Source organism: Ceratotherium simum, chromosome 5, assembly GCF_057802395.1.
Source record: "Ceratotherium simum simum isolate JZ-2026a chromosome 5, ASM5780239v1, whole genome shotgun sequence".
Lineage (NCBI taxonomy): Eukaryota > Metazoa > Chordata > Mammalia > Perissodactyla > Rhinocerotidae > Ceratotherium > Ceratotherium simum.
This window is the reverse complement of record NC_141904.1, coordinates 11,422,894-11,436,220: the sequence shown is the minus strand read 5'-3', so window position 1 is coordinate 11,436,220 and position 13,327 is coordinate 11,422,894. Positions and strand designations below refer to the sequence as shown.

Sequence of the window (13,327 nt, the reverse complement as noted above, 5' to 3'; positions counted from 1 at the left end):
ATTTGGTAGACATTTGGTTTCTATTTTCCTAATGAACGATGAAGCAAGATCATCAGTCGAGAGAAGTGAGGTGGAAGCAGAGAAATGAAGAGAAGGTAAGAAATCGTTATCTTCAAGAGTGGGAAAGTAGGCTTCCTAGAGAAACACAGAAGGATTGAAAGTAGTGTTAAAGAATCCTGCTGATGTTTGAGATTATGAACTTAAAATCAGTTAAAAACTCATTTTGTGATTTTTCTCCAGCAATATTCAGCTGCTTACATGCAGACACTGTAAAGGCAGAGGGGTGAGTTTATCCAGGGCTGGAGTTCTACAAAGTGAGTACAACACGCTGGAAGAAAGACAACAGAGTTGAACGTCTTTGTGAGGGGATGATTTTAACAATGAACAAGAGACTCGGAAGTTAGACAAGGAGGAAAACAAAGACAGGCGAGGGCTAATATTCATCCGAAGACTACAAGCTACTAATTTTCCAGTTCTCTCACCACACTTTGCTTTTCGACCTGAAAAAAGTCCAACAATTTTGACCTCTTATTTATTTCCATCATATCAACCCCACCTGCCCTTACCTTCTTTTCTACCCTACACAGTCATAATATTATCACCTAAACCATTATTTTACCACCATTGTCATGGCTGATGTCTGTTATAACCAGTGCATCCTTTTACTCACCCACCCCCAAATTTAAGCCCACGTTTCCCACGAGAATAGTAATGGGCTACTTGCCTTGAATCACAGACTTTTCAAACCTTTCCTCCATGACTACCGTAGGTATTTAGCTGAAAATGCCATTCTGACCATAGCACTTCCCTGGTTCAAATCTTCTAAGAATCTTGCCTCTGCCCAAATCTCTATCTTTTCTCTGCCATTCCAAAAATAACACTTTACTTTTTAGCATATACCACACTCTTTCTCAACTCCATTAGGGATGCCTCTTCTTGGAATGTCTTGCCTCTTTCTTTCACCTGTCTATCATTCTTCAAGACCCAGCTCAGACATCATCTCCAAGAAACCCTTACTGACCCCTTGCTCACCTACTCCCCTCTCTCACCCTACCCCCACAAAGATGAGTTAAGTGTCCTTCCTCAAGGCATATCTATGTCACTCTACTTAAGATATTACACCAAATTGGTGTTTATCTCTCCCCACTAATCTGTAAGCTTCCAAGTGCTTAACAAATTATCTATCGTCTAGCACAGCATCTAAAACCCTCAATAAAATGAACACTACATACATAAAAGACTGGCAATATTAACCACTATTATTAGGTTCACTATATTAATTTCAAACCTGTAAAAATCCAAGATGCTCTTGAATATTTTGCTTCTTTTCTGTAATAAATGATTCAAAGTGCATTACAGCTCGTGTGTATGCTTTGGAGCGAAAGGAAGCTACTGCCAGAGTATCTTGAGGTATGAGGTCTAGGAAACGAGTTACACTCTGATAGTCTTCATAATTCACAGTCGATACTAGATTATAAAAAGATAATTGAGTAATTAAAGACTTATAAGATGAAATTTAAAAAGTGGCAATTTAAATTTCATTTTATTTATTTTAAATTCAATTTATTTCACTAAATAAATTAATCTAAATGTATTAGGGTATTATACTTAGAATGTAACTATCAACAAAATGATTGTTCAGATTATTCTTGCTCCAATTTCACCATTATTACTTAACCTTACCTTGGACAGTCATTTAATTATTTGGGCTTCTGTTTCCTCATCTATAAAAGGGAAATATTAGTATCTGTCTTGCCTTCCTTACAATGTTGTTGTCAGGATTTAAATTTATTTCAAATGTTGAAAAGATATAAAGATGAAACAAAAAATACAAAGATGAGTCAATAACTATAAAAACACTGATAGAGTGGAGCCATTGGTAGGGAAAAAGCAGAATTATGAAAATAGCCTTCTTTTTAATTTTACAGTTTAGAATTCTTTGTAACAATCTATTTTTTTCTGCGTTGCCATATATACAATATGAACTATAACAACAAAAATTGAAAGTAAAAGTGCCTTTGAAGTAAAATCACAAATTTAAAATTACTTTTAAAAGTGTAATTTTTTTCAAGGGCCAAAGAAAGACATAAATTAGAAACTTCTAAATGAGGACAGTCTAGTTTATGAATTCTTATTTAAAACTTATTAATTTTATTGAAGTATAAGTGACATACAATACCATATTAGTTTCAGGTGTACATATAGTGATTTGATATTTATAAACATGATGAAATGAATCACCACGATAAAAAAAACTTACAAATTTTAATAATGATTCACAACAGCACGTAGAAAATACGAAACATAAATAAATTTCTCCAAAATTTAAATATTCAAGATAGTAAATTTAAAAGAAATTATATTTAAAATAAGTCCCTTACTTTCATCAAAATTTGTAGATCATTTCAAATTATGAGAAATGTTACAGGTATTGTACTGTTGAACCATTACAAATGCATTCTTAAAAGCTGGACTTTTCATTGCAATGTTAGTAGAAATGGTGATAACAGAGTTTGTTTGGTTTTATAGTATCATTTTCACATGCAGAAATAGGAACATTTAATTGTTAAATTAATGGAAAATATATGAATAATTAGCCATATTCCAGAGAAAAATATTCCCCCAAACATAATTATTTGCAAGTCCAAAAAACTTCAGAAAAATAACGAACTATGGTGCTTAACAACTGGAATGTATGTGCTTTCAGAGGTACAGGAACAACAAGAGAAGAGAGGCTCACAAATTGAGAGCTGTGTAAGTGAAGGCCTCTTTAAGGATTGTTAGTCAATTTTTTCAATTAGCATCAAAGGCTAGGGGGGAAAAATATGTGATGTCCATTAAAATGGCTGAGGTATATAGAAGCAGACAGATTATATACTTTACCACTTGCTGCAAGAATGAAAAAAACAAAGGTTCAAAGACATTAAGAGTATCCATTGCTATCTTAATAATATAATTCTTCTCAGCAAATGCTTATATCATAGGGGCAGGTATCATTTTTTAACTCTAATGAGTTCCCCTTTAAGTCACCTTAGTGGGAGTTCTAATATCACAGGAAAAAAACTACACAATACTAGGTATAGCAGGGTGTAGCACAATATACAATTTATAAATTCATTATCTCATTTAATCCTCAATCTTCTAAGGGAGATAGTATTAACTCTATTTTATACAAGAGAAATTAGGTATGTGTCTTCCCTAAGGAAGTGAGAGTAAGAATTTAAAGAGAGGTTTTCTACCTATATATTCACTGCTTTTTCTCAATGAAAAGGCCACCTTAAGGGAAAAAAAAGATATGCAAGAAAACACAGGTCTTTTAAAAGCTAATGCTTAAATTATAGAATTGATATAGGAAAGAGCTAAATGGTTAATAACTAAGAGAAGAAAATAAACAGAAGTTATGACTCACCCACTGAGTCTACCTTATCTCTGTTTGATTTGCTTTGTGGAAATTTCTCAGCATTCAGTGCCTGAAATTTGTGCCTTGCCCATTGTGTGAGATGGTCAAGCATGGAGAACACAGTCTGTGTACTGAGTTGACACAGATCAGATGCACTGTCTTGGGTACTTATGATATGCTGATCATCATGCTTTAGAACTGCCATAATTTCTGCATAAACCTAAGAAGAATTCATTTTATGGTTAATAATATGTCTATATAATATCATTTTACTATTATCTGACATATAAGACTAACGATTCTAAGGCAACAAGTTTCAAAAGAAAAAAATCCCACTATGGATTAATAAAAAATTATCCTTCTTATCTATAATTAAGCCAATAAAATGTTATCCTAAAAAGAAAAGCTACTGTATATGTGCTGCCGAAGCGAGCACAAGAAAAGCTACTGTAAAAGAATCAAAAGTAAATACAAAAATAAATCTTAAAAAATTCTTCTGGATTATTCAATAAATGATAATAAAACTATTTGTTAACTAGTAGTAAAAAAAATTTAAGACAATATCTCACACTATCCAGAAAAATCAATTTTAGAGTAACTGAAGGACTAAAAGTAAAATCAAAAGGATTAAAAGAAAATGTAGGGCCGGCCCCGTGGCTTGGCGGTTAAGTGCGTGCGCTCCGCTGCTGGTGGCCCGGGTTTGGATCCCGGGCGTGCACCGACGCACCGCTTCTCCGGCCATGCTGAGGCCGAGTCCCACATACAGCAACTAGAAGGATGTGCAGCTATGACATACAACTATCTACTGGGGCTTTGGGGGGAAAAAAATAAATAAATAAAATCTTTAAAAAAAAGAAAATGTAGAAAAATATGTTCATGACACTGGATAAGAGAAGGCATCACATAAAAGGCTTAAAATTCAAGTTATAAAAGATTTATAGATTTGGCATGTACATTTAAAATTTCTGCATGGCAAAAGGCATAAACAAAGGTTAAAAAGAAAACCACTAATTGGGAAAGATTTTTGCAAGATATGACTGGCACAAATTGGTATACAGATTATATACAGAACTCCCACCAATTAATTAAAAAAGACACAGACAAACACACATCCTCCAAATAAGTAAAGATATGAACAGACAATTTATAGAAAAGTAATCCAAATGGCCAATGAATGTAACTACTGGTAATAATGAAAATTCAAATTAGAACAATAAAATGTCCTTTTTTTAACCATCATGTTACGTAAAAATTAAACGTTTGAAAACATCAAGTATTGGCAAGTATATAGGAAATGGATACACTTATGAACTGCTGGTTGGACTATAAATCAGTATAGACAATTTTGCAGACCCTAATAAAATTTTAAATGTACATATCATATAACCCAACAGTTCTACTTTTTGGAATCCACCCTAGACACACACACACAAACACTTTCACAAATAAGAACTGCCATGACGTTCAACACAGCATTGTTTATAAAAGCAAAAGACTGGAAATAATCATTATTATGGCAATAGTGAAACTATGGTACAACTATAAAATGAAACGATTATATTATACGGCATTAATTTAAAAAGAAGGATGGCTAAACATATAGTTAATAAAAGAAAGAAAATAAGCAAGTTGCAGAACAATACCTAAAACAGGATACCATCATAAAGAGCAAAAGAACCCGGCTGGCCCTGTGGCTTAGCAGTTAAGTGCGCGCGCTCCGCTACTGGCGGCCGGGGTTCGGATCCCGAGCACGCACCAACGCATGGCTTGTCCGGCCATGTTGAGGCCGTGTCCCACATACAGCAACTAGAAGGATGTGCAACTATGACATACAACTATCTACTGGGGCTTTGGGGGGAAAAAAAAAGGAGGAGGATTGGCAATAGATGTTAGCTCAGAGCCGGTCTTCCTCAGCAAAAAAAAAGAGGAGGATTAGCATGGATGTTAGCTCAGGGCTGATCTCCCTCACAAAAATAAAAAAATAAAAATAAAAAAAATAAAGTAAAGAACAAAAGAACCACTGCATTAAAAAAAAAGGTCTGGAAAAACACGCATCAAATTAATAACAGCAATGACCTCTGAGGAAGTGGGATCAGGAATGGTAGTCACAGGATACACTTCGATTTATTTGTATAATTTAAATTTTTACATTAAGAACATAGTAATAGGCTACTTATGCTAGTAAAAATAATTTTTTTAAAAAAAACCAAAAGTGTTATATGTATGTAGCTAAAAAAATTAAACTTACAAAATATTATAAAACAAAAAATAATATATTCTCCTTCCCCTACACTAATTCACTGTACCACTCCCCAGGAAAAACCACTATCAACAGTTTCTCATGTATCCTTCTCAAAAGGTCTATGTATATTTGGGCATATACAATACATACTTTCTAATTTTCTACACTAAGCATGGTATAATTTTTTGATAAACAAACGGTTAAAAAGGATTTTGTAAGCACTTAGACATGTACATACATAGCATATACACTGATCTACACTCCCTATTAATAGGTAGCCTTTCCAATTCTAATTACATTGGACAAATATTTGGACAAACAGAAACCAAATAAAATGATCTCTCACCTCCTGCTGATCTTCTTGATTACAACCCAACAACACATACACTAGAATATGTGGAAGAAGATAGATGGTCACCTTGAAATCATGCTTCATCATAATGCTACAGCAGGTGAAGATTTTACTAGCAAGATCATGCCGAACCTGTAAACTCAAATAGTTTAGGGAGAATAAGTAGTTTTATACATTTTATTCTGTTGATTAATGCCAAAAAACAACATGTGAGATAATTTATCACTGCAGGGTATCAAAGTGGGTGGGTATTCTCTCATGGAGAGAGGCATGTGTACTCCAGCAGGGAAGATTTCAGATCACCACCTCTCTGGTCACTAAATATCCCCCAGAGCCTGAACTGCTGAGACCCCTACAGGTAATGTAGCTACCTGAGCTGCCAAATACCTCAGCATAAACCGTCTTCCCCTTTTACAGTTCATTTTTAAATGCATCATATTTTGTTATAGATTAACTTCCCTAATTACCATATTTTACTTAGCTAATATTAAATTTAGCACATTAATTCCCTGAGCACACAGACAAGTAAATTAACCAAAAAGTATGCCCTGGGCCAGCACATTAAGTATAAGATTCACATTTTTAATAAGTAATAAACAGTGATTAACTCTAGAAAAAAAACAAAAGAAAACATTAAATTACTTGGGGTTAGAGTCCAATTTCATTGGTATGATCTAACCAATTTACCAACATTACTGTTCTCTTACGAAAACTTAAAGGCTTTTCCTTCTTCAAATATAAATGCTTCACTTAAAAAAAAAAAAAAAACAAACAATGAAATACTCCAGAGCTGGAAGTAATTAATTTAACAATAGTCTACATTTCACATATTATATTTTCGGTCTGTTTATAAAAACAAGAAACTTTCTTGAAATTATAAGATACAAATTATTATAATAATATTTTAAACAATAATTAACAGAAGTAATTAAAAACAAGAGTTGTGAATTTTAAATACTCCTTAAACATTTTCTTGGAACACGGAGTACCTTTTATCTGTCAGGCATGTAAAAATTTCATATTAGGAAAACATCAGAAATATACTTCTATTTTTCCACAAAGTTTCATTTTTTAAAAATCTTTATATTTCTTTTGGAGGAAGTTCAGATAACATATCCTCTTTTAGATGCAGCCACTTAAGGATATCTTTTTATTACATAAAAAATCATTTTATTATGTAAAAAACTCTGATAAAGTATTTACATCCTTTTAAACAGTATTATTTTACAATGTAAAATGAACAGATATAATGTAATAGACATTTTACAAACACATTAAGATCATAGTTATTTGCTTGACAAAACAATTATCTTCTTACTCAGAAACTGTTACTAGTAACAGAAATTGTCACTTTCTATTAGTAAACATTTTCTACAAAAATTTCTATCACTATCAGAGAAATATTTCAATGCCTACTGTGTGGGCTATGCATTCTGACAGATGTTCTCATTTCCTTTAGAATTTCTGTTAACAAATTCTGAGCACAGTTCTCTTACCTTTGTTATAAGATAACCTGCCCAAGATGCTGACCATTCTGCAAAGTTATTACCTAATTTACTTAAGTAAATTGGCTTCTTTACTTCAGACCAATCTGTTGACTTCTGAGAACTCTTATACCTGTAATTTTGAAAATTTGTTTATTAAAAAATAAATAAATGTATATCCATCTGTTAAGAACTTTAGTAAAGGAAGTATAAGAAACTATATCAACTCATTCATTGACTACCCACTACTGCTTTGCATCTACTGAAATGTGGTTAAAGATACTACTTTTCCTGTAGCCTTCTTAACGGTGAGGTAGGAAGTTATTCTTGCACACCCCAGGTACTTTAAAGGATGTGAGACTGCCTCCTCGTCTTCCTCAATGCTCCTTTCAGATCTTTCCAACTCCATTCCTGTGCAAAAAGATCTGTTCCTTTGAGGTTCAAGCCACCCAGGTAAACTATTCTCTACTCCTCATTATGGGCATCTACCAAACTTGTTGATTACCCAACTCATTGATAACTTTAGTTCACTGCTCAGTGTTTTCTTTCTTCCCCAAGTCTTATCATCCTCAGTGACTTCAATGTCTGGCTGGAACATCTAATGAAACTCAAAACTTCTCAATAACTTTCCCCTCTACTTCTTTATCGGGACTCCCACGCCAATACAAAGAAACTTCGTCACTTCCAAAATGAACTATTTAGACATCTCACTCTATGCCACAGTTTCCCAAATTTCCAATTCTTTCACCCAGTTATTCTAACATACCTATTCTTTCTCACTGAGATCTTCTGTCCCTTGATCCTGCTAAACTCTCCTGATCTATAAGACCTTCCTTTCATTACCTCTTTCCCTAATCAGCTTGGTCTCCATGGTCCTTCAATTCAAGCACTCTCTTGGTAATATCCTCTACCCACTCCATTGTCACATTATCTTTACCAGCTGTACCCATCTGCCAACCTTCCAACTTCAGATCAATCTAAACATCTGCCTTCACTGAAATGATATCCAGGCTATTGCACCAATAGAGGAAAATCACTAAGTTGCTTTTGAGATTAGTACTACTATATATTCTTAGTCTTCAACCTCAGTGGACCTCTACGCTGCCCAGAAATCCTTCTAAATTTTCCTTATTAGCTCTCTCTTCTGTTTTCCACAGTCGCTATTTCAAATCATTACCACTCTGCTCATATCACCTATACCAATATTACTGCCACTTTCAGCCAAAAGTTTCATCTCCTATACTTCCTACTTCATGGAGAAAAAAAGGAAACTATTGCTTCCCACAATCAAATCTGTAAACTTAGCTGAGTTCCATCCATCATTTTATCTTCCCCTATTACAAAGAAAGAGATTTCACTCCCTCTAGGTCTAATCTCCCATTAGGGATATGGCTAACATTCTAGATGCTCCTCAGGGTTCTTGTTGTATCAATTATCACTCCTCTCTTCCATACGTTCAACACGATCCTTTCTATTTGCTCCTTAGCATTAACATTTAAACATGTTCAAATAGGTCTGATCTTACAACTACATGTGTATAGCACTTTTTTTGAGGGGAGTGGGTTCCTTTTCAATCACCAATGCAAAGTTAGGAAATGACAAATATAATAAATGCCCTATACTCAAGGTCCTCAGCAAACATCATATGTTTCACCATATTTCAAATTTCTAAAAATGGAAAAATCCAATATTCTCCCAGTTAACCATCACTACTTTAATCATCATCAATATAATTCTCTAGATGATTTTACCAAGTTTTATGGTGAACTTAGCTAGAAAACTATTGATATTGGGGTACAAGCCAGGTTCTGCCTAGCCACATCCTGGTGCTTTTTCCTAAAATTATTTCTATGGTAACTTTGAACTACAGTTGATCTATCTAGTTCTAAAAGTCAAATGTCCTAAATATAGACATCCTTTAATCCAGATTTAGTGATGGCATATAAATAGCCCAACTGAAAAAAAAAAATTAAAGGAGAGTATAGGAATATAACTTTAAGACAGCAAAAACAAAGAAATGCTTTTAGGAAATTCTTTATTTTCCCCAGGCCCTCTGGAGCAAATATCAAGCAGTCCAAGCTATAAAACTGACCTATTGGCTAACCTGGCATCTTGGTCCATCATAAAAAAGCTTTTGTACAAACGTGGGTCAACTCCATTAATACTGCCCTCTATTGACCTCTTATTTTCATGAGGTGGCAATTTCAATGAGCAGATCCCAGCTAGATGAATCTCCTAGTTTCCACCATTGAGGGACCATCTAAGAGGTTCCTTCAAGATCTCAGATATAAAAGCAGAAAGATCACATGAATTCTCATTGCCATGTTAAGATCACTCTTACAAATGACCACTTAAATGTTGTGAAATTTCTTCTTATGAAATATTAAACTGAATAACAAGTAGGCAGAAATGCTGGCTTTTACTTTGTCTGAAGTAGGCAATAGCCACCCTACCCACTCACAAAAAGGCAAGGAATTTATTCAACAAGCTGAGATTGAATAAGCATTTATTATTGAATATTAATTAAATGTCAAGCATTCTGCTAGGTACTTTTTAATATTATCTTCTTTACTCCTAACAATGATCATACGAGGTAAGTAAAACTATCCACGTTTTCAAGGTGAAAAAATTGAGACTTGGAAATGCTCAGTAACTTGCCCAAGACTTCAGAGCTAGCAAATGCAGAGCCAAGATTCAAATTTAGGTCTTTGTGACTCCAAAGGCCATAAATTTGCCACTAGTTCACAGAAACTCTTAAGCATCTTTCTATATGTGCTATAAAATATAGAATCAAGAAATGGAGAAGTGTGCTGTCTTCAAAAAAGAAAAACTAAATTTTAACCGTAGACTTTTACTTTATATTAATAAAACATATCTTTAAATAATGCTGTTCATAAGAAATAAAACAATGTTCAAAAGGTTTCTAAAAATAAAAAGGTATCTAGCAAATAAGTATATATACTTAAGGGCTTTTATAAAGAATTTTACAAGTCTAGGCACTGTAAGGCTCAAAGAAGTAATTTATCCAAGGTCACATATCTAATAAGCACGTGACCTAGAGCACCTAAAATTAAAGTTTCTAACTAAAAATAATTTATAATTTATGGACTTCAATTAGTTCTAACCAAGATATTAAAATTGGAAAAAAGGTTAGAAAATACTTTTTTAAAAGTAGAGGGAGAAAATATCTTCATGAGGAGAAATTGGTAGGGTTGAAAATCTCTAATATCTAATTGGAGTTACTAAGGGCTTTGGGACTAGCTTTAAAATCTTAAATTTCGGGCTGGCGCCATGGCTTAGCGGTTAAGTGCGCGCGCTCTGCTGCTGGCGGCCCGGGTTCAGATGGCCGGCGTGCACTGAGGCACTGCTTCTCCGGCCACGCTGAGGCCGCATCCCACATACAGCAACTAGAAGGATGTGCAGCTATGACATACAACTATCTACTGGGGCTTTGGGGGGGAAAATAAATAAATAAATAAAATTATTTAAAAAAAAAAATCTTAAATTTCTATATTAATTACATCTATCAAAAGCTTCAAGTAATATAGGCATTTTAATTTATCTAAATAAAAGATTTTTTTTCTCCCCTCCCCCAAAAAAGCTTCAACTCATAGTCAACTTAAAGTAGATTCTTTCAAAGTACTTCTGAGTGGAATTAAAAAAAAATCAATCCTTTTAGCTTTAATGAATTTGTCTAAATACTTAAAGTTATAGAATTTAACCAATGAGCAGACTGTACTTCTCATTTTGACAAGATTATATGCATAAATCATAGTGGAAAATACATATTAGAACATACTGAAAATACTTTTCATGCTAAAAATTATATAAAAAATAAGATTAATTTTATAAAGTTAAAAACAATTTTTTGAAAATAGTTTTAATGAGTCTACAGACCTAGTGTTTAGGTGAGGTTCCAGTATTTCCCGAACATGCTCGGGAAATCTCCTCCACAACTGGTGACCTGGGCCGTTGGTCTGCATGTCTCTACAGTCATAAATAGAAAGTAACTCCTACAAATACATATTTTACATTTGTAAATCCACAGTGAAGCAGATAAACTTTTACATTCATCAACATTCTACACATTATAGTTATAAAAATACATAGAAAATATATAGAATTATAAAATTTTGGATTTGTGAACTTGCTTAGGACATTTATTTCAATGCTTAGAACCATTTAGGGGATTCTTATTTGAATCTGATTTGATTCTATAATTCTTAGAATTTGACCTTTTCTGAATTTTAATGAAAGTAACAACAAATCCAAAATAGTTAAAAATTTCAAGCTATCTCAAATTCTAGATATAAAATACTGAGCTTAAAATTCTGAAAATGAGATGCAAATATTGAAAACCAATTTACTATTCAAGCCCCTAAGTTAAATGATTATATTTTACTGTCCTTAAAATAAAACAAATGAAATTTTATAGATGAAGAAAAACATATCTTTGTCTCTAACATCAATCTTCAAAACAAGACAAACCTGTTAGGGTATTATATCTTCCATCACCTATTACTTTCTTTCCAATGCCACTGAAAATGACCATATGCAATAGATGTACTCCTAATATTTATAAAATATAAGCACTGTCTAGCAAAATATGGACTTTATATTTAGTATTTTTTAATAAAAGTAAGAGTACATGAAAAGTTCAAATACAGAAATATCCAAAATTCATTTTCATTTAGCTTCAACATGTTATTAATATTTTATTTGAAGCCAGCTTTTTCTTATGTTTGGCAAAGTCACTCCAGCTAACAGAAGCCCTCTTAATCAACCTCCAATAACAGCCTGGCAATATCAGTATCAGTGCCCATGTGCTCTTTCTTTCCTGTTTTACAAATGAATTGTTTTTGTTTTTAGTTAAGGCTACCTTTTCCACTTCTACACTATATTCCACATCTCTTTACCTACTTAAAATAGTATTACATCAATTCTCTCCCACATCATCACTTTTCCCCTCTCTGAGGAATTGTTCCCAAGCAACATATGAACATACTGTCATTTTTCCCATCCTTACTCCTTTTTTACTCCCCAGGTACTATCTCATTCTTCTGCTCTCCTTGATAGCAACACTCCTCAAAAGAGTTTCTGTAATTTCTCTAATTCCTCTTTGCCCATATGTTCTTAAAAATACTCTAATAAGGATTTCTGTACTCCACTGAAACTGCTCTTGTCAAGGTTACCAATGACCTTTATGTTACTATAGCCAATGGTCAATTCTCAATCCTTAGATTATTACCTCTATGATCAGCATTTAATACAGCGGATGACTCCATACTTCTTGAAACACTTCCTTGTCTTCCAGAACACCAGATTCTCCTACCTTATTGGCAGCTCCTTCTCCATTTCCTTACTTGTTTCCTCTTTTTCCCACTGATCTCTCATTGTCCAGGTCTCACTGACGAAAATGCATTTACCTATACTCCCTTTCTTGATCATCTCATCCAGAATCTCAGTTTTAAATACCATCTCTACAATAAAAACCTCCAAATTTATATCTGTAACCTAGACCTCTCACCATGAATTCCAGACCTGAGTGAATATCTAACAAAACAAAGCTTTTTTTTTTCCCCAAGGAAGATTCGCCCTGAGCTAACATCTGTCATCAACCTTCCTCTTTTTTTGCTTGAGGAAGATTCTCCCTGAGCTCACATCTGTTGCCAATCTTCCTCTATTTTGTATGTGGCTCGCTGCCACAGCATGGCTGCTGACGAGTGCTGTAGGTCTGTGTCCGGGAACCGAACCCAGGCTGCCAAAGCGGAGCATGCCGAACATAACCACTAGGCCGCCGGGCTGGCCCCTAAAGAAACTTTTAATTGAAAAAAAATATCATGAGAAAG

At 33.8% G+C, this 13,327-nt stretch overlaps 1 protein-coding gene across 7 annotated transcripts in view; it reads right to left on the bottom strand.

Moving 5' to 3' along the window:
• ATR (ATR checkpoint kinase) overlaps positions 1 to 13,327 on the bottom strand; it is a 103,389-nt gene that overhangs the window by 40,651 nt on the left and 49,411 nt on the right. For all 7 annotated transcript variants that reach the window (XR_015552153.1, XM_087430441.1, XM_087430438.1 and 4 more), the window contains 5 exons: positions 11,376 to 11,491; positions 7,491 to 7,611; positions 5,989 to 6,126; positions 3,410 to 3,620; positions 1,289 to 1,467 (listed from right to left, as the gene is read on the bottom strand). Coding sequence is in view for 6 of the 7 variants with exons in the window: in XM_087430441.1 (XP_087286567.1) it covers positions 1,289 to 1,467; positions 3,410 to 3,620; positions 5,989 to 6,126; positions 7,491 to 7,611; positions 11,376 to 11,491 (765 nt within the window). In the remaining variant the exon portion in view is untranslated. The remainder of the gene's footprint in view (positions 1 to 1,288; positions 1,468 to 3,409; positions 3,621 to 5,988; positions 6,127 to 7,490; positions 7,612 to 11,375; positions 11,492 to 13,327) is intronic.